This window comes from Lytechinus variegatus, chromosome 11, assembly GCF_018143015.1.
Source record: "Lytechinus variegatus isolate NC3 chromosome 11, Lvar_3.0, whole genome shotgun sequence".
Lineage (NCBI taxonomy): Eukaryota > Metazoa > Echinodermata > Echinoidea > Temnopleuroida > Toxopneustidae > Lytechinus > Lytechinus variegatus.
Genome location: NC_054750.1, coordinates 22906192 through 22927929, shown reverse-complemented (window position 1 = coordinate 22927929; position 21738 = coordinate 22906192). Strand labels below are relative to the sequence as shown.

Genomic DNA, 21738 nt, shown 5'->3' with positions numbered 1-21738 from the left:
CATTGACCTTACATTACCTTTGATCTTGGTCATTTGACCTGACATGCGCACATGATATACAGGGATAGACCTACATGGTTGCATTTATGTCCAAGTTTCATTAACTACATGTGGATTCATAAACTTTAAAGTTATGACAATTCCACAAATACCCCAAACATGGCCAAAGTTCATTGACGCTAAGTGACCTTTGACCTAGGTCATGTGACCTGAAACTCAAACAGAATATTCAGTATCACTTGATTACCCTTAAGTTTAAGTTTCGTGAACTAGGTCCATACACTTTCTAGGTTATGACGACATTTCAAAAACTTATCCTTGGTTAGGATTTCGATATGTATTCCCCCAACAAGATCTTAGTTCATTGGCCCTAAATGACCATTGACCTTAGTCATGCGACCTGAAACTAAGGCAAGATGTTCAGTAATACTTGATTACTTTTATGTCCCAGTTTCATGAACTAGGTTCATATACTCTCTAAGTTAAATGATATTGACATTGCTTGGTTTATATGATATCAATGTTGACGACGCTGCATCGCCGCCAACGTCGGAAAAGCGGCGCCTATAGTTTCCCTCTGCTATATACTGGCGAGAAAATATCTACAGTGACAACGAAATATATGTATTGCACCTGCATTTTAATTACCACTAACCATAGGATAGCTGTATTTTTCATGTTTTCAGGCACACGAGTCGATATAAACTACATGTAACATAGAAAAAAAATGAAAAAATGAAAATCCAAAATCTATTGTTCGAAATAGACATGAAAGGAAATACTCCAAAAATTTGCTTTGCCCAATTGATCATGGGCCCGGCAGCCGCTGAGCAGGGCCAGATCAACAAGGCTCTATCCCTTTAATCGTTGAACGTCAAACAGGGTAGCAGCAATTCCCATCTTTTAATGTCTTTTGGTCTGACGCGGCCGGGGTTTGAACCCCCGACCTCCCGGTTGTGAGACGGACGCTCTACCAACTGAGCCAACACACCGTCATATACTTGATATATTGCACATAGATGTTAATTAGTGCATTGGGCCAGTAATTTTAATTAAGCCATTGACATTTGTTAAAATGGAAAATTACTGTCATAAATGAATTCATCAACATAGAAAACATTAGAAGAGCTGTATTATATATGTTTTCAGGCTGATGTAGACAGTACTTTGACACAGAAATTTATTTATTGCAAATATATATTAATTAGTTCAGTATGCTAATTAAGCTAATTATAACAAAAACATTGTTTTAAAGAAAAAGATAATGTCACAAAAGAATTCCTCATCATCGAACAACTATAGGATAGCTGTATTAATCATATTTTCGGACATTCGCGATATGAAATGACAAAGAAATATGTTTTTATATGTATTACACGTATACATATATATGTGTTAATTAGTGCATTATACTAATTATGTTAATTACAGCAATTAAATTGATTAAAATTGAAAAAATAATGTCATAAATGAATTCCACGCTATAGAAAACCCTTAAAAGATGCATTATCTACATGTACATATTGGGAAATTTTTGGATAGACATCCACATATACGTATATATATCACTTATGCTAATTAGCTCATTATGCTAATTAGGCTGACTACGATAATTGCATGACTTAAATATTTAAATTATTGCTAAAAATCGATTCCTCGTCACAGGACCTCTTAGTAAAATGACATTATTTATGTTTTTAATCTTTCTGGTTTAAGAGAAGTAGCATACATATCGTAATATGCTAATTAGATGATTATGCTAATTATGCTAATAAAAAAAAATGTTCAAGGTTGCCAAGGTGGCAACCAAGCTGAATTTACTTCAATACCCATCTACAACGCAAATCAACAAAAAAACCTTGTACTTAACAACTTTTCCAGGTAAGAAAAATATCTACTGGATTATAAAGTAAAATGATGACTTACATCCAAATCCTTCAAATTCATCAACCAATACTTCCTGCATTGAGCCATCAAGTTTAGCCCTACTGATTGTCCTCCTACTCTCATCCGTCCAGTAGACCATTTCATTCCTGTAATCATAATCCACACCAACTGGGCCCTCAACCCCAGAAACATTCAGCTTTCGGAAGGAAGATGAGAAGAAGTTCGGTCCGCTGTTGTCCCCTACATAAATGGCGCTGTCTGCAAGGTCCGTGAGGAATATCTTATCCCCTGAAGGAATATACGGTACATTGTTTCCTAATGTATTTATAGTAATATTTACAATGTGTTCCAAAGTTTTACACGAGGAACAGAACTTTTATGAAAAGAAATTAAAAGATATGTGTCATAACACTGTATATTTTGTTTGTACTATCTGAACATAGTAATATTTCACGTAAGACTATCAATTTATTTAGAAAATACACTATCCTCCACTGACAGTACACTGTGAAAAACGGTCATGACCCACGGATAATATGCATTGTCTTCTCTTCCATTGGGATAAAAATATCAATTGATTCACTTCAAATTTTTTTTCTTTAGTGAGGACGTGTTAAACAATATGCCATCTTTGTTATGCTTTGATTACTGCCTCATGGGAATAGGTACTCGGGGAAAAATCCCTAGACCCTGATAATTAATACATGGCCTATAAAAACTTTGTCCCTGCCACTTGTTAAAATTTACCTACCCATTTATAAAGGGCATGGCACCCAGTCAATCCTGGAACTGCCCGAGGCTAGATCCCTCACTTACATTGAGTGGAATTGGTATATTTCCAACAAGATTGAAAGTAACTAAATTGATGCCGTTCTCAAGAGCTAAATGTTAAAGTAATCCAGTTCGACTTGTAATTGATAAAGTAAGTACTCGTGTAGTTTATACCATGTATCGTGTTGAATACTTTAAAAAAAAAATCGTAGGGGTATCTACCTACCGAGTACAACTCGGCATCTGGTAAGTTCAACCCGAAAATGTCGGCGAAGAAATAATGGTTAAATGATTAATTTGACATTCTCAGAAGCATCCACCGTGCAAAACAAAAGCTTGTTTTCCTCAGGGATAGATGATTGTCATCGTAACAAGGTGAAGAGTGGTTTATATGCAAGGTATTTTTTCAAAGGGAAAATGTCTAAGAACCAATCACGACAATCATACCAAAGCAGATGCCTACTTTTGAATTGTCAGGTCTCCGTATGTATCATTTCATACAGGAGTTCAAGGTTAGTTTTTCAGAGGTAATGCTTACCATATTCAGTGCAGTAGATTAATGTAGTTGAGTACCACTCGCCTGTGAAACCATTGCAGACATGCGTTCTTTCATCTTTACCGTTATCACAGGCTTCAACTAGAGCTTGGCCGTTGTAGTATATCGGACTGGGGTCCACAAAATGGGTATTAGGATTTTCATTAGAAGGTAGAGGGCATGTGATTTCTGCAATAAAAATACCAAATTACAATGGACATATTTCGATGAGAACGTATAGGAGAATGAAAACATGCATGTACTTGATTTTAGAATGTAAGGAACTAATCAACGTTGATTAAAAGAGAAAACGCATGCCATTCTGGTACAATAATGGTTTCAAGCACGATCCTTTGGTTAAAATATGATCTTGCATTTGCTGAAATTTACGCTGTATTTTGAAATTTCTGTTCTCCAAGAAACATATTCTGCAAAATAATTGGGTAAACATTTTGTTTTCTTTTTTAGAGTGTGGGAAAAAGAAATTTATTTTTCATTTTACTAAATGCCACTAAATAACCTTTATACGTACATTGCACACGAGATGGAGTAGAGATGGAGTGATCAGCAATCCAATGATTATTTATTTGATCCAGGAATACATAATTTAATACATGGTAATAGTTGTTAGTGTGGTTTATACTTTGACGGCATTGCGGTTAAAAGGGAATAGGCTAATTTAATTCAGCAACGCTCAATAAAAAAAAACTGGTATCCCTTAACCCAGTTTAGGAAACCAGTTTAGAAGATCGATTCGATTACGTCCTCATCCCCCATCTCCTGAACTGGTTTTAGAACCACTTCACGTTAGGCGGTCTTGATGTTCTGGGAACTCTCTCAGTGGAGTCCTCACCTGCACTTAAACAATTAAGTAAAAGTGGTCTTCAGAACCACCTGGCGAGATGGTTTTCAAAACTGGATTGAAAGACCGTTAAGATCGCCTCCTGGACCCCGTTCTCAGTTTACCTTCTCAAACTGGTTTCCCTTGAACCATTTTAGGACACCAGCTTGAAACGTCGCTTACTGGCGTTCTCATCTCCATCTCCTAAACATTGGAAGAAGGTTTTCAAAACTGGTTTGGGAGACAGCTGAAGACCGCTTTGAGCGTTCCCATTAGACGATAACACTGGTTTTCACAAGCGAAAAAACCTACCATCCATACATGTTGACCCATTATATCCTGGCAGGCAAGTACAGGACGGTATGTCATATCCGATCAGCTCACACGTACTGTTGCCTTCGCAATTGATCGGATCAGGGCATGTGATATCTGTGATAAAAATAAATACACATAGGTTTATTCTTTTCATCATGACCAGTGCAATAACTATACAACTAGACAGAATTTTCTACCGCCAAGAGCTACATCATGTCACGTAAATGAATATAGGGCATTGAAATAAATCACTGAGTCAAATAAGATAAGTTTAAGACCAAGTCCACCCCAACACAAAGTTGATTTGAATAAAAAGAGAGAAATTCAACAAGCATAACACGGAAAATTTCATAAAAATCGGATGAAATTGATAAAGCTGTGACATTTCTTCTTAATTTTACAAAACTTTTACGAAGCGGTTATATGCACATCCAGGTCGGAATGCAAATGAGGAGATTAATGACGTCATCTACTCACTATTTATTCTGGATTTTATAATATGAAATATATTACAATTTTCTCCTCATTGTCAAGCGAAACAATCATTGATTCCTACATGAATATGTAGAATAAACATTGTTTAATACTACATGTATTTGGTTCAGTCAAGTTGATCCTTATTGTCAAATATGTAAAGAAATTAACTATTGTATAATTCAGACAATAAAAAAACAAAATAAACAATGAGTGCGAGACATCATCGACTGTATTATGTGCATGTGACTGAGTTGTACATATCACTGTTATGTGAAAAATAAGCTAAACTTTAAAATGTCATACGTTTCTTATTTTACATCCAATTTTGCTGAAATTGTCAGCATTATGCTAGTTTGATTTTTGTTTATTTACTCAAATCAACATTTTTTCTGAGGTGGGCTTGAATTAATCAAAACAAAGATAAAGGAAAGAAAGTCCATGTATTGTGGATTTCACTTTCACTGTACACCATGTAGCTTTCGTGGGCAATTGTTGGTCCAGAAAAGGACCAGAAAGGGATCACCCATACTCGAGGTTTTGATAAGTGTGTTCTTGTCGTCTTCATTCTCCTGAAGACAAGAACACAATAGTCGAAACGTCGAGTTGGGATGGTCCTTTTAAGGACCAACAATTGCCCACAAAAGATACATGGTGTACCATGAACCCCACTACTCTTCTTCTTCCCCATGGAAACATTTAGAAGTTACAAAACTTTCATAATTGCTCTTTTCAGTGAGTAAGATTTTCTCGCATCGATTTAACATATGTCTGTATACATTTTACATGCTTATATTTTTAATCATTACATTCCAGTCAAAGAGCTTTCATTTAGTTTACTTATGAGTATCCCTTGGATGAATTAAAGTACTGATGAACAAAATGAATCTTACACACGTATGTTAGAGTTTTTGTGGTATTTGTGATCAAAATTTTATGTATACTTTTTAAATTCAGACTACTGAAATACAAAAAAGATGTAATATTCTTAAACAAATCAGTATACACTGAATGTCAGAAACGGTGAGAATTTTGCCCCCATGCCCCCCCCCCCATGCAAACCACCAGCACACATACGGACACACAAACGGATACGTGCAGCCCGCGCAGCCTAGCACCATAGACCTTTTACCCACACTAATGCCTACACCCAAACACACACCCTCACACACAGACATACACCCTCCTGCACACAAATTAGCCTACTCACTTGCATAGATTTTTACATGAACAGGAAATGCATGGACGCTCACGTTCCGTATTTCTTCTTCCCCAAGATCAGCTTCATATAGCATCGAAGACCCCCATTCAGTAAAGTAGATTGAATCGAAGTACAGGGATATTCCCCAAAGTAATATATTACCAGACACTGCATAGACATGCACCTGACGATCTAAATTGTCGAGATCTATCGATTCTATGACGTCATAAAATCCTTCCGTCCAGTATAGGCGCTGTTCTGTAATAGGTGAAAGAGAATTCTTCTTGTGACTTTTAAAATGTAATGGTGATGTTGATGGTGATGAAGATGACCCGGGGTAGATGACGAGGACAGTAATAATTAGGCGGAAAGTGATGTTTTTAAAGAAGTTTTCTTTCGGCTACCTACGAATAACATTTGAATTTCATGAATAATGCTCAGACAAGCTGGCAAAAATGCACTAGAAAAATCACGAAAGAAGCTTAATATAGGGATTCTAAGTAATACTTAGGCGGAAAGTGATGTTTTTAAAGGAGTTTTCTTTCGTCTGCTTACGAATAAAATTTGAATTTCATGATTTGCAACTACATGAATAATGCTCAGCAGGGTGACCAGACGTCCCGTATTTCCCGGGATTGTCCCGTATTTTGCTCCTGTGTCCCGGCGTCCCGAAAAACCCTTCCCGGGACGCCTATTTGTCCCGTATTTCAGAATATTGAACAAAATGTAGTTAAGACATTTAAAAATGACGAATTTTCATTAAATAACCAACAGCTGACGAAGCAGGGACAACAATTAAATCGATAACTGTAAACTTTTGCAAATTCTGCGGTGATTTCTTGCTAACCAAATACATCGCAAACAAACTGGCCTCCTGCCTGTGTGTGGAAGGCTACTATAGGCATGTAGGATCGAAGCAAATTCTCAATGGTGCAAACGATCTCACATGATAAACAGTTTTTCCACTAAAATAATCACGAAATCGGTGGGAAATTGTTATAATCATACTATGGATTTTCAGATTAATGATTTAGAGATGTAATCAGAGGAACAAGTTATTGACTTTTCATAGATCTAGTTGTTTCAACTTTCGTTTTGAGTCTTGGTGTGTACGATGCCGCGATGTTTCACCTAATTTTTAAGTTTAACAATATGTTTCACTTTTAAATTTTATTCATTTCTAAAACATTTTATTTTTAAATTTTAAAAATACATTAAAAAACACCAAATAAAATTATGATTTTTATTAGATGATTGATTTTTTTGTTTACTTGAAGTTTTAACTTTTCCCTTTTTCTTTTTTTATATTATACCCTAACCTTTCTGCTTGTCCTTTTTTGTTCCATCTATCTTTATTTCCTCTTTTTCTTTCCTAGACATTTTCTTTTCTCTCTCTTTGTTCATTTTTCTTTCTTTCCTTATTTCTTTTATTTTCCTTCTTTATCAAATATCCTTCTTTATTTCCTTAATTCTTTCTTTCCTTGGCTTCCTTCTCTCTTCTCCTGTTTCTTTTCGTTCTTTCTCTCCTCCCTTCATTCTTCCCTTGAACCGCTCTTTCTTCCTTATTCTTTATTTTTTCCCTTCTTATTCTTTTCCCTTTTTCTTTCTTTATTTTGTTCCTGTCTTTCTTTCCCTTTGTTCCTTCCAGTTTTCTTATTTCTTTCAAAGAAAGAAGGGAAAATGTTTATTTTCTTCATTATTTCTTTCCTCCTTCTTTTTCTTACCTTTTTCCCCTTTAATTCTCTTCTTTATTTTGTCTTTCAGACATTCATTCATCTTCCCTTCCTTTCTTTTTCTTTCTTTCTTTCTTTCTTTCTATATTCAGTTTAAAGAATGACGGAAACATTTTTATCTTTTTTATTATTTCTTTCATCCTTCTTTTATTCTAACTTTCTGTTATTTTTCTGTTTTCCTTTATTTTATTTTCTTCTCAATCATGTCTTTTCTTTCTCTCCTTTATTCTTTCGTTCCTGTTCTCTTCCAATTCTTTATATTTTTTTTCACAAGTCTAACACTTTGAGTGGGTTTCTTTGTTGATCTTCGTTTGTCAATTGTCCCGTATTTAATTTTGTGAAATCTGGTCACCCTGATGCTCAGAATCACAGACAAGCTGGAAAAAATTACACAAGAAAAATCACGAAAGAAGCTTAATATATGGATTCTATAACAAGGTGACGACGATGCTTACTCTTTAGTATCGTGTAAGCAAGAGATTATTTTTTAAAATTGTTTGTATGATGAATATGCAAGATAACTTCTGGGGAGCTAGCACCATGTACGTTCTTTGGACAATGGGTGCGCTCTATAACAATAAACCATTAAAGGTGCCACGAGCCTAATTACACCTGGAGGGCTAGAGATATTCGTTCGACCCAACCCATTCGAATTTTTTCAATTTGATGTTGCTGATTGACAAAAATGTATGAATATGATTCAAAATCTAAAACTGATTCTAGAAATGGTAACTACTGAAATTCCTTCGCCCCAATTGGGAAGATAAATAAGTGACTTGGAACTATTTTTTGACTGGCGGACTAATTAGGGCTATTTTACTGTTTCAGTTGATGAATTTGATCCATTCATAGTTATCTTCATAAATGGCGATTCATTTTTAAAATGAGCTGGCTACGGTACCCTTTCCTGGTCAGATATGGAATGTCAGATATATATCCTATCCAATGGTAGTGAACATTCCACCCTCTAATTTCACATTTATTTTTTATGAATTTTTCAAAAGTGCCATTTTAACACACAAGTCTATGGGGAATGTTTTACGCGCGTGACACCATTAGTTAATTCTTTATTAACTTCCGTGCTGACCGAACAAGAAGAGCTCCCTCTGACAGTAAAATATAAAGTCCATGGATCCCTTTCTAATTCTTAACGGGATACGTGGTAGGCATACGAAAAATATCAATATTTCTATACTTAGTTGAATGCCTCTGACAGTCCCACCTGCATTACACGATTGTATATAGCAGCAGTGCTGACTTTTAACACAATTACTCGCAAAAGACACCATTCATACAAGTTCATTGACCCTAAAAGAACTTTGACCTTGACCATGTGACCTTACCTTGCGTAAACTGATCAGTGATGTGTGATGAGAATATTATGTTCACGTTTCATGCGATAGAACCATTTACTTTCAAAATTGATGTATGATATATCATGTCCTTTTCACAATTTTGCGGGCCGAAATAATAACAGCAGGAAAATATTATATGGAAATATACAATTATATTAGTAACCAATTCGGAATCATATCTTCCTTTTATATAGAAATAAATGTTAATCTAGATTTTCAATATATACATACTCACTTTATGAAAAAATATACGAGTTAAAGAGAGAGAGAGAGAGAGAGGGGAGGGGGTAGTGAGAGCGAGAAAGACAGTTTCTGACAGTGTAATATCATACATTAAAAAAATGGCAAAATATCGTCCTGGATTTGAATCGTTGATATAAATGAAATTTGACAACCATTTTAAGGATATTGTTACCTTGACTATCTAGTGCCAGGCCGTTTGGTTGCAAGATGTTAGTTGATACAAGCACGCGACGATTGAAACCATACTTGGTGGCCATTTCAATTTTTGCCCCAATAAACACTCCATCCCCGTGCTCAGTCCAATACAGCATCCTAGAATCAAATAAAGAAATACATTATTTGAACAAAAAATCAGGCGCGGATCTAAGGGAAGGGGGGAGCCGGCCCGGTCCCCTATTTTTCGGCAACCAAAATAAGGTGTCATTTTTTAACTTGAGAAAAAAGCTGAAAAACAGAAAGAGTACGAATGAGGTATAATACATGAATACCCATGTTTAATTTACGGCTTCGCCGGTAACGACCGATCCAATGAAATCCCTATAGGCGTACTCGCACACTGCAAAAAAATCCAGTGCTGATTTAACACCAGTCCGGAATCTACATGTATATATGTCCACACCAGTTTAGAATCAAACCAATGCTGTTTTAACATTAATTGGTGTTGTATAAACATCTATCTTGTGTTAGACCAAAACGAAACTGGTGTTGTTTAACACTTCTCTGGTGTGGACTTATACAGTGCGTATCAAAAAAAGTTTACTCTTTGAAAAAGACCTGGGAATTAAAAAATATACATTATTTTGGTAAGTTTTTCACATATAATTTTGGGTTTGGGTCTCATCTATCCAATGAAAGTAACAGTGTTGACAGAATATTACACTTGAGTGAGCACTGTCCATTTTTGTAAAGCTCGCAGAAATCTGTTTGCGCAGAAATGCTAATTTTCACGCTGCGTCAAGGGGAAAGGGCGAAATCAAACTTACCCTGCAAAACATTTCTCATACATTTCCCTTACACTTTTAGTCAATTGAAATAAAATGGATATATTCAAGCATTTTGTAAATTTTGCCATCCAAATTGAAACTTCAACACTTAGTAAGCGCAATCTTTTTTTTTTTTGTTCCAGCTGGATCTGGGAACATAAGTGAATCTGAACAAAAGTTTATATCGGACATTTCCAGCATTGTTTCCACTAAGTTTTTATCATTTAAAGTTTGTTACATTTCACTTTTAATTTGATATCCGTTTCTCCACACTTTTCCCAAGCTTGACAATGATTAACAAAATGAAAATCAAGCCTAAGCCATTTCATGTAAATTACAGCTCAATGTAAAGCAAATATCGTCACGATGGCCTCGGTGTGTGGGGGAGTGGGGTAGGGTGCAATGCACTCTTCGAAGTGTTTTTGGCAACGAAACAAGTTTTAAAAAGGTAAAAGATATCTTCAAATCAATTTTGATAGCTAAATTCCACATGTTCTTCGTGATTAAAGTTGACTTTTATTCGCGTAACTATTTCAAATGTCTGCGCAAATAATTTTTTTTAATAACTTTTCAAAAGTAAGTGGTGCTCACTCAAGCGGAAATATTTTTCGACAAATAAATCGTCATTTGCTAAAATGGATCTGTACCAATGTTAAAATTTGGAAAAATCTTCAGGATATTCCAAATGTATAATTTTACTGGACTTTTTCTGAGTGTAAACTTTTTTTTGATACGCACTGTATAGATTCCGGGCTGGTGTTAAATCAACACCAAACTTTTTGCAATGCAGTGGCACCGCATCCTGTTGGTTCACGAAGTAGCTCTCTATAGGAGGATTACCATATATGCGCTCAAGTAGGCCGTAAAACAATATTTAACAAAAATGTTTAACATGTACAGTTTTCAGGCGTTAATATAAAAAAATTTCGCGCTTTCTTTGATATAATCCTGATGAATAAGATAACAATTTCATGAATTCCTAATAATGAAATTGTCCCCGTTTTCAGAATGGAATATCAATTCGTTTCATCTTGAGCTTATCAGGGGGAATAGGAAGATAGCCATCGTTTTCAAATGATGACAAAATGTCCTTACAATGCCCCGGTGCTAGGTCTAAAGAATTAATTTCAAAAATCACCTCGCGCTTCGCGCTCGCATTATTTGTTAAGTGCAATTCATATCCACGGCACAATTTTCTACAGACTGCTTGAAACAGTGCTCAAATCAACCCTTTTCAAATCGTTATATCAAATTTTGAGCTCGTGCTCGCACATTATTCATTTTCTAGGTCTAAATATCAAAAGCACACGCACACATGTTTATTGAGATGCGCACCTTGTTCTTAATTCAAAACTAAACTAAAACAAAATTAAACTGTAAAAATTCCTTCAAATGATTACATAGATATTTTTTTAATATTTATTGTAGAAATATAAATAAAACAAATCAGAAAGCAATTAGGCAAAGCGACAAAGTTTTAAAGGGCAATATGTCAAAATAATCAATGTGACGTTAATGTTCCGCTGTCACCGAAACCCAAAATTGAATTTGACAAATCATATAAATAAATAAAATATACATCATTTGAAAGCTTATAGACTACTAAACACAGAGGCTTTGTATTTTTTTCTAAGAATAGTTCCAATTATTGGGCTACGAAAATAGGATTTAATGGGCTTGTAACCGGCTTCAAGACCGTGAGGTTGTGTTTGAGAAACGTTGGGACTCCATTGGTTTATACAAAAATAAAATGGGTGATTTCCCTGCTATTCACAATACGCAGTTAATTTTCTTGATATCTTAGAGATATCATATTTTTTTTGTAAATTTGAATCGATGAACTTTTCAGCTTTGCCATATTCTATTGACTGCTTATTCGACGAATTATTTTTATTTTATCTGCATTCACAATGTGTTACAATTTTTCCTGACATAGCCATCTAGGCCCGATAAGAGCGAAACAAAGAAATGTTAAACAACCTAGTGATGAGTTGTAGGGTCAATTTGAGCACTGAATAATTGTCGGTTCCACTTCGATCTTCATATCGGAAAATGAATAGAATTCATGATCTGGAAATTGAAAAAGAAATTATGAAATGAACGTGATGTTACGCATTTTAGTACGGCACTAACAATGCTCAATACATCCTATTGTCTGTGTATTCAAGCAGTGGTAGTCATATAAGAGCCTGAAATCTTCGAAATATTCCGATCAGGGTCATATTCAAATGTCTTGGAAACCCTTGACAGACAGTTGTCTTGGAATGATTTTCATTAAGTTCGGATTTCATATAACACAGAAAAGATATGATCACGTGAACCAGATAATGGTAGAAACTGTATTTTGGTCTATTTTGACCGTTAATTTTTGTCAGACACAGAATGTACCATGAAGATCTGGGAGGGTTTTTTCCAGTCCTTGAGGGAAAACGATTTTCAGAGAAGGGAAGAAGAATGGGCCGAGGGGGCTGAACATGCCTAAAATCACAATTTGCTGGCCATTTGATTTTTTTTAAGTTTACTGGAAAAAATGGAAAACAAAATTACAGGGGTTCCAGCCTCCGCAGATCCCCTCCCCCTTCCCCGGTTTCGCGGCGCTACAGAGTTTAAATAAATAGTATCAGCCAACTTCTTACTTTCTCTTGTAGGAGAGTGTGATACTCCATGGCAGGTAAAGGCCGGTGAGAATGATAGTATTCCTCGATGATCCATCGAGGTTTGCACTTTCAATCTTCTCAAGTAAGGTGTCTGTCCAAATCATTCGTTCATCCTCCAAATCCAATACTAGTCCTTCAGGATCTATAATATTTCGGAACAAAATTGTTTATTGGCGTGCTTGTCATGTGTACTTTTAATTGTTTACGACACCCAAAACTTTCTTGGACACTTGTAAGGCTTAACAACAACAAGAGAAATGAATAAAAACTAAATTCCAAGTATAGGCTTATATAAAATCTGTCTCTGCTAAAGTTATAAATGTAACTTCTCTTTAAAATCTTATGATAAAAAAGCTTTATTACTTTGCAATATTATTTTTGGTATAAAGCACTTAAATTGAGTGACTAGTGGGGACCATTCAACAGACGAATAATTAACTTAGCGATGGTCTATGCGCGAGTATTCAGCGGGAAACTCTTCCAACCTGTTATTCCCTACTACGAGGACTACCGACCAAGAAAGAAGGGCTCAATCGCTAATAATATGGAGGTTTCCATGATACCTCATGGTAAAGTGTCATATTCTAATTTCTTATCAAACAGCCCCTGGATTTGCGAAACCTGATTAAACACAAGTCAGTAACGATGGTTTCCTGTATGTATTTATTGTTTACCTAAAAAGAAATTGTCTTGTTTATCCAAATTAAGCATGCACGTGTGTGTATATAAACAGAATTCAAAATCGTGGTAGTAAATACAATAAAAAATTCTTTATAATGTTTGTTAATGTTCAAACGGAGCAATATCTAAATTTGTAAATTCTTTCAAGAGTATGAATTAATATTGGCCTATGGCCTCTCGATCGACGAACTTTGTTTTAGACTGGAATATTATAAATATTTCAACTCATTTGAGGTATCATATTTCAACGAATCTGTAAATGTTGAAAATGCAAAATCGTCACAGCTTACGAAAACCACAAAAATAGGTTTGGATTATTTGTGACATTGAAAAAAAATAATGATAAACAACATAAATGATAGACGTTATGTATGGCTAGTACATTGTGGACTAGCTGGAAAAGGCCAGTAAAATAAAGAAATGGCTTGATTCGAATCGATCTGAAGTGATTTATCTTTGAATATAAAGTGAAGTGATGACTTACATCCAACTCCTTCAAACTCATCAACCAATACTTCCTGCATTGAGCCATCTAGTTTAGCCCTACTGATTGTCCCCCTACTCTCATCCGTCCAGTACACCATTTCATTCCTGTAATCGTAATCCACACCAACTGGGTCCTCAACCCCAGAAACATTCAGCTTTTGGAAGGAAGATGAGAAGAAGTTCGGTCCGCTGCTGTCGCCAATATAAATGGCGCTGTCTGTGAGGTCCGTGAGGAATAGCTTATCGTCTGCATGATCTGCTGATGTAAGATACCACACATACATGGGAGGAAATAAGTATCACAATCGTAAGTGATGGAGCTACAACGCGCTCTTTTGATGACATAACGGTATGATGGTTGGCCTCATGTCTGGGCACCTAATAATTCAACGTAAGATTAAACCTAGATATTTTTTTTTTCACAGAAAATTTCACTTAATAATGTTTCTTTTATTCTGATGAGTCAGTTTGCCCCTAATCTTGTAAAAATCTGGGAGAAATGTATGATTTTGTTGGAAAGGAACCTCGGCCAGAAATTTTCAGATTAAACAAAAAGATAGTGCCCCATGTCTACGCTCCATTCACTTTACACACGATTCGGAAATTGATGTTAGAGGCTGCATTTTGAGGCTGTCACATGAACTGCCAGAAATTCAATATTTTTCCACCATTTTGAGTTGGATTTTTAAAATGAATATCATTCTATGTATTGCATGTGTCGTTGCGTATCTTCCTTTACTTGAATCGCGCAGATACGCGGGTGCGCAGACAAGGTGGACTCCCGGGGGACTGCGCAGAATTTAGGTTACACTTTGAATTTATCGTAATTCCGAAGGTTCGTAATTCCGAACAACGTAAATTGCCTATAAGGCCTCGACGTTCATTAATCCGAAAACGAAGAAGGGTTCGTTAATCCGAACATTTGTGGCGTTATTCCGAAGGTTCGTTAATGCGAACACGAAACAAGGTTCGTTGTTCCGAAGGTTCGTTAATCCGAAAACGAAATAAGGTTCGTTGTTCCGAAGGTTTGTTTATCCGAAAACGAAATAAGGTTCGTTGTTCCGAAGGTTTGTTTATCCGAAAACAAAATATTTTTTTTTATTCTGAAGGTTCGTTAATCCGAAAAATTAGATTATCGGTAACAAAGCTGGGGAATACCAGAAGGGTATGCGTGGTGGAGGGGTAGAGAAACAAAGTTACTGTTCAATTGTTATGAGGATGGGGGAAAGGGCGGCGGAACAAGTCAGGTAGAGCAAAGCCTTTTTAAAGTGATTTCTGATTATGTTAAAATACATGTATGTATTTAGACTTCATTTTTTTACCGAGAAAGTGTAATGAGCGAAGGTTTGGAAAAATGTTAAAAGCTGATGTTTTAAAACTCGGTTTTTTGATCAATTACTGTTAAAAGGGCATCCTTGGGAGGTGTTGCGAGTGTGCATTGCAAGCTCAAAATTTTAGACATTTCAATATGGCATTAAAATATTCTGAGCAGTTCTTGCAATCATTAAAAAGGTATCAATCTAACTGCGTTAGTTTCGTAAGCACTAATAACATGCATAATTACCATGCTTGACAATAATAATAGCCAATTTTATATAGCGCTTTTCCCAGAACGGCTCAAAGCGCTTTTCCCAGAACGGCTCAAAGCGCTTTACAGCTTATCATTACCCCGGTCATTGGATTTACTTCAATCCGCACTAAAAGTGCACAATTTCCACTCCCTGGGAGCATTCCTTGGATTCATCGCAGCCTCATTATGGCGCTGGCAAATTCAAACATACAATATATTTCGCATCCACCGGGTACCCACCTGGGTCGAAAGTGGCAAAGTGTGGATTAACGCCTTGCCAAAGGACGCTAGACCGCGGTGGGATTCGAACACACGACCCTCTATTTACAAGGTGAGTGTCAGAACCACTACACCACGGCTCTCCCTTACGTTTTGTATCTATGGGAAGAACATGACTTCTTAGTCATGATAAATGAGATGAAATAATGTAATGACATGTGTATTATTTTACTGACGTTTGTAATAATTATTTCGGGAAAGACTATTTTTATTTTACGTGAAGATAGGCATTATGATATTATGTTATCCTCTTTATGCTACATGTAGGTTGGACACAGTAGAGTCATCATACGTGGATCATTCCAATAACGTACTGATATCTTAGCTTCTGGTATTATCAGATTATCTAATATTATACAGACATTGATTGGTGGGATGTGTAATATAAACATTCTTTTGACTGCCAGATATATATTTCCCGAGGGGTTATATTTTCCCGAAGCGTGCAGCGCTGAGGAAAAAATATATTCCTATAGGCGGTCCAAGGAATATTTTTTTACAAACCCCATCAGTCAATATCTGTTATATTAGGTCTACGTTGAATATAACAGTTAAACTTAAAAAGTTTGGTCTACGATGAGTGCAGTAGATCAGTTGTGCATGAAATTCACAGTGACTGATGGAACTGGTACAAGTAATGTTAGTCTAACGCATTGAGTACCCATTTTCAAATTAAAATCAAGTTTGTTCAGGCCTAACTTGTTATATATCTAATTTAGTGTCCAGTCCAGCTAGGTCCAGAACCCAGGCAGATCGAGAATACATGTCAGGTGCAAATTCTGGTATAATTGGGGATAAGATAAACATAATTATCTAAGTTAGATCTAGATCAATGTCAGACTACTGTTCGTGGTGTCCTGATGTATCTGTTGTCAAATCCGGTCCAGGACCAAATCTATGTTTTGCTAACACTAACTTACCCTGTCGTTGGCAAGATTTAACGCTAGATTTCTATCACTTTTAGACTGTAACCTAGTCTTCTAACACCTTAAAAGGTTTGACCTAACTTAGATCTTGGCCTAGGCCTAAATCTAGATCTACTTACCTAATTTTATCGTCCAAAAGCTGATCTTATTCCTCATTGCTCATCTCGCATTTTCACAAATCTGTGACGTTTGACCAAATCCAAAACTAAAGTAAGCTAATAAGCATCAGTCTCTATCTCAGTATCTTTTAAACTAACTTAATTCATTGGCTCCACTCACCAATACATAGACCTATCCAGAAATTGTTAAATAAATCCTTGGAATTTCAGAAATGACGGTTATTCCTGTCTACACAAGTTACTGAAGAAGGCCTATCGTTGGATCTAACTCGTAGTTGTAGTAGGCTCCTCGTCGATCGCCGGACTCACTTAAATTCCGCAGTCCGGTACGTATGCTAATTCGAAGACTGTTGATCGATTGTAAACGATCGCTACTTTAGTCCAACATATTTTCCTTTTTTGGGGGGTAAATTTCATTCACTTTAATCAATGTTGAGTAATCAATTTTCTACATAACTATTGTATGATTTTGTGAATTTATATTGCTTAAAAGTGGTTAAAATTTGTTACTGAATTTATCCATGTATATGATTATGTTAATACCATGGCATTTTGTACGATTATTTGTATTATAAATAATTATTTGTCTTTTGTGAACAGTGTTTTGTTGATATAGAATTGTAATATTTTATAATGTACCGTACCATCACTTTGATTTTGGACTGAAAGATTAATAAATATTATTACAAAACAAAAAAATTATGTTATTTCCGTGTAATTGGTAACACTTATACACAAGAGGGCGCCATACACGTAGAAAATATATTCATGGACCGGCTGGTCAATATATTCATCGAAGGCGGACCGGCTGTGAAAATACATTGATTTCGATTATATCACGTGACACGCTATGAACCAATCGCGCGTGGCTATCTGTCATGGTTATTTGATATAACTCAATAAGTAGAGTACTAGTTTATATGTACAAAATGTTCCAGAAGAAATATTATAATCGAAAGATTCTTTTTAAAATTAAAGAAACCCAATAATTTTCGGAAGATAAAACATGACAAATTAAACAATATATAGGAGAACATTGTTTATTCATGAGAACAATATATTCGCAAGCAAAATAATGGGAAAATAAACATTCACTCACAATTGAAGACGGTTTCGGTCTTTTTGAAATTGCTAAAGTAGGCAGTTTTGAAATTGGGAATTTGATATTTCCTTGATTTTTTGTGAAATGAAGATTAAGAAATAGATGGGGAAACAAATCATTAATTACTCTTAATATGGGTTCCGGCAAGGCTCATCATTACTCCAACAATCATCATCTACATTTTCACATTACATATATGCTTACCACTGTGGGGAACTATTTTGTACATTTAGTTGTTGTTTTAGCCTATACGGCGCGTGTCATTCAGTAGTGAATATTTGCGCCAAGTTTATTGCAATAATGGTAGTCTGCTTATTGATCAGAGTTAATGATTTTTTCTGCTTTTTTAATATAAACATTTTTGGTCAGGGTGAACTTCCCTTTTAATCAAACTAAGAGGTATCCATCCTACTTCTGTATACTTGTATGGTGCCTCAAAATTATAATTTGTACGATTTTCATGTGTACCATTTATATTGCAAGGAGCATTTTTTAAATAAATACATAACAGGAGTCTCTCTTGACAAGCAGGTTAGCTTTTAGTGACGAACCCCACATCGTGATATATTAATAATTGCTATAACATGTATTACAATTTGTTTTAGGTGGAAATAAATAAATGAGAATCAAAAAACCCCTCAAATATCAATAGGTCCGCAAATATAGCTTCTCTGGCACATCATATCTTGCCCAACCAATTCAGAAAATACCTATTTATTATTATAATGGAGAAAGGAAATACAGATAGAATAAACTTAATTGAATACATTAGACAAATATTTGTGCAGTATGATCAAAGTACATGTATATACACCCCTTTTCCATTTATTACAGAAGAACCTCTTTTATGGTATTCCTTCTCCATTTTTATGATTTTTTATGTTTACTCTGTAGATTATAATTTTGAGTCAAAAAATTTAATTTTTACATCGTTTTGTTTATATTTGTTAAATTTATGTTATACTTCATATCTTTTTTGTACAGGTAAAGTGCTGTAAAAGCAGTTTTTATATATCTGAAGCGGAGATCCTTGTTTGATCACTAATATCATATAAATATATAAATAAATATAAAAATCAATAAAAAAAATCAATGAATTTATTAAATAAACACAATTTATGCAAATGAAAAACAAAATGTTATTTTGCTCTGAATATTTAGAACATATTTCATGGAGGGTGCAAATGATGTGATATTTGTATGAAATCAAAAGACTTACCACAAACCGTCAACGAGATGAACAGTAGAATGAAGAAGGGCGTTATCCCCATTGCAATCCTGCTGGATCTTATCCTACACTGAAAGGAATCAAGTCTGTCATAAAAGAAATTTTATATCCTAATCACGTAATGCAAATGATTGTGTGCGTTACGATACCATCTGGTTTGTAAGGACGAGGGTGGGTGTGTGTGGGGTGTGGGTTGGTGAGTAGTTGAACGTAAGTATTCTTTTTTCTGTTGATCAATAGGTTTTTTCATCTTGTGGGATAAGAAATGATTGCAAAGTTGACAAGCTATCATTTACTCAGTGACATAAATGGCGGCTTTACATATCACTTGACTCACTTCTGCCCTTCAACACGGTAAAATAACGTTATTTGAATGATTCCACTGAAAAATAACGCTAATAACTAATATTAGGCACGTGTGAAACCAAACTACAGTGCGAGTCAGAAAAAAAGTTACACTTTTTAAATTAAGTATTTTTTAAAGAAAATGTGGGATTCAGAAAAAAATTCTGGCATGTATGGATAGAATAAATATTCTTATGTCACTTGATAAAATTTGTTTCAGTGTTGGTGCCATGGTTGAGTAAACAACAGCCGTTGTTTAAAAAAGTGTAAATAACCGATTTGCACAAAGTCAGGGATTACCGTCTGAAACAGAGACAAAGGGATTCCCAAAATCGATGAGCGTAAATTTTATCCATCTGTTTATTAATCAAGAAAAATAAACAAGAGAACCAAAATCAATACATTATCTTCATTGAAAAGTTCTGCCTAATTGTCATTTTGGCAACAACTTGGGCAAAGCTTCCCGCCTTCAATCTTCCACACGTTGTCCATTTCCCTCGATGCACTTCTGAGCTCGATGGAGCATTGCTGCCATGGCCCTGCGAAGTGTCTGCCAGTCTTTGTCTGGGGGTTCCTGAAGTCAAAAGTTTACAACACCCTACCTGCATATCTGGATGACTTGCAGCAGCGCATCATTAGAGCAACATGTGGAAGATTGAAGGGAGGGAGGTTTGTCCAAGTTTTGGCCAAAATGACAATGAAAAGGATCTTTCCAGTGAAAATCATTTATTTAATGGTTCTCTTGTTTATTTTTCTTGATGTTTCAGCAGGTAATCACCCGACTTGGTGCAAATGGGTTTTAACACTTTTTCAAACAATGACTGTTGTGCACTCAGCCATAACAACAATGAAACAAATTTTACCAAGTGACAAAGGAATACTTACTTTATCCATGCATGCTAGAAATTCTCTGAATCCCACATTTTCTTAAAAAATACTTAATTTAAAAAGTTTAACATTTTTTTCTGACTCGCACTGTAGAACATGATTAGAATCACGAACGCTAATCAGCCACAATGACAATAGCAATTAGCATTGCAAAACTGATTAAAGATTCAAGTGTGGAAAGGGCTTTATCTTGTATAAAAAGTGATGGCATCAATCAATGATATAAGTGACAGCTATACCTATCACTTGACTCTCCTTCTCACATTGTATATGTGTGCATTTCTTTCTTTTTTACATGTGAATTTGTTTGAAGTGTCTCAATGTCCGTATAGTCAAATACTTCGCCTTCTATTTGGGTTAGATGATGGGCCTTTTCACACATGAATCTTGAATCATCATTGTAATGATGATTGCTATTGTAATCGGGACCGTGATCAGTGTACGTGATTCTAATCATGTTCTAGTTTGGTTTCACACGTTCTAAATTTTCATCATTAGCCTTATTTTTCACTGGAATCATCATTCAAATTACGACTTTGTTTTTACCGTGTGGAAGGGCGGATAGCTTTAAAAGAGAAAGAACGTGAAATGCATTTTTTCCAGGAGTAAAAAATCAAACCTGAGATATACGCAGTCACTCAAAATGTATTCCAAACCTTACATTCAGCAACCGGAAGTCTTGATAAAACCTGCAGAGAACTTCACACATAATTTCCTAAGCTATAGGTCTCAATGCACGTCAATACATAAATCTGACTTCTCGTTCTTAGTTTTCGTCCTAGTTTTCTATTTTTTTTTCTTTTGTTTATAACGTTTATTTCCACTCGGTTTCCTTTACTAAATGTAATTTAACTATTATAATTTTTAAGTGTTTTATTCTTCCAATCATTGCACACTACAAGTATCTAAAATGACAAATATAATCCGATTAAATTGATATTGATGGATTTCAACCCTTAGCATACTGATTGAATTTAATTGAATGCGGATATCAAGATCAGTTTCTTATTTGAATACGGAAAATCACAGCATAAAATGGAGGTAGCCTGTATGACTTGTATATTAAGTGCACCCCCACAAAAAACCACGCTCTACTTGATGTTGAATAAAAAACTCTTA

The 21738-nt window shown here is 35.3% G+C and overlaps 1 protein-coding gene across 1 annotated transcript; it reads right to left on the bottom strand.

Moving 5' to 3' along the window:
- Positions 1 to 682: 682 nt before the first annotated feature.
- On the bottom strand, positions 683 to 14446 carry LOC121424267 (low-density lipoprotein receptor-related protein 4-like). The gene is made up of 8 exons (XM_041619896.1): positions 14161 to 14446; positions 12975 to 13137; positions 9528 to 9667; positions 6034 to 6282; positions 4347 to 4463; positions 3197 to 3382; positions 1927 to 2175; positions 683 to 705 (listed from the first exon to the last, which is right to left on the bottom strand). Exons 1-8 carry the CDS (start codon positions 14444 to 14446, stop codon positions 683 to 685), a joined length of 1413 nt encoding a protein of 470 aa, XP_041475830.1.
- Between the last annotated feature and the right edge of the window lie 7292 nt (positions 14447 to 21738).

Excerpts from the sequence above, each read along its gene's own strand:
- LOC121424267 (XM_041619896.1), bottom strand. The coding sequence starts at position 14,446 with ATGTATGTGTGGTATCTTACATCAGCAGATCATGCAGACGATAAGCTA. Across the intron at positions 4,464-6,033 it reads TCATGTAAAAATCTATGCAA|ATATCACATGCCCTGATCCG; the intron begins GTGAGTAGGCTA and ends TTTTTATCACAG. Across the intron at positions 706-1,926 it reads TGAATTTGAAGGATTTGGAT|TTTATATCGACTCGTGTGCC; the intron begins GTAAGTCATCAT and ends TGTTACATGTAG.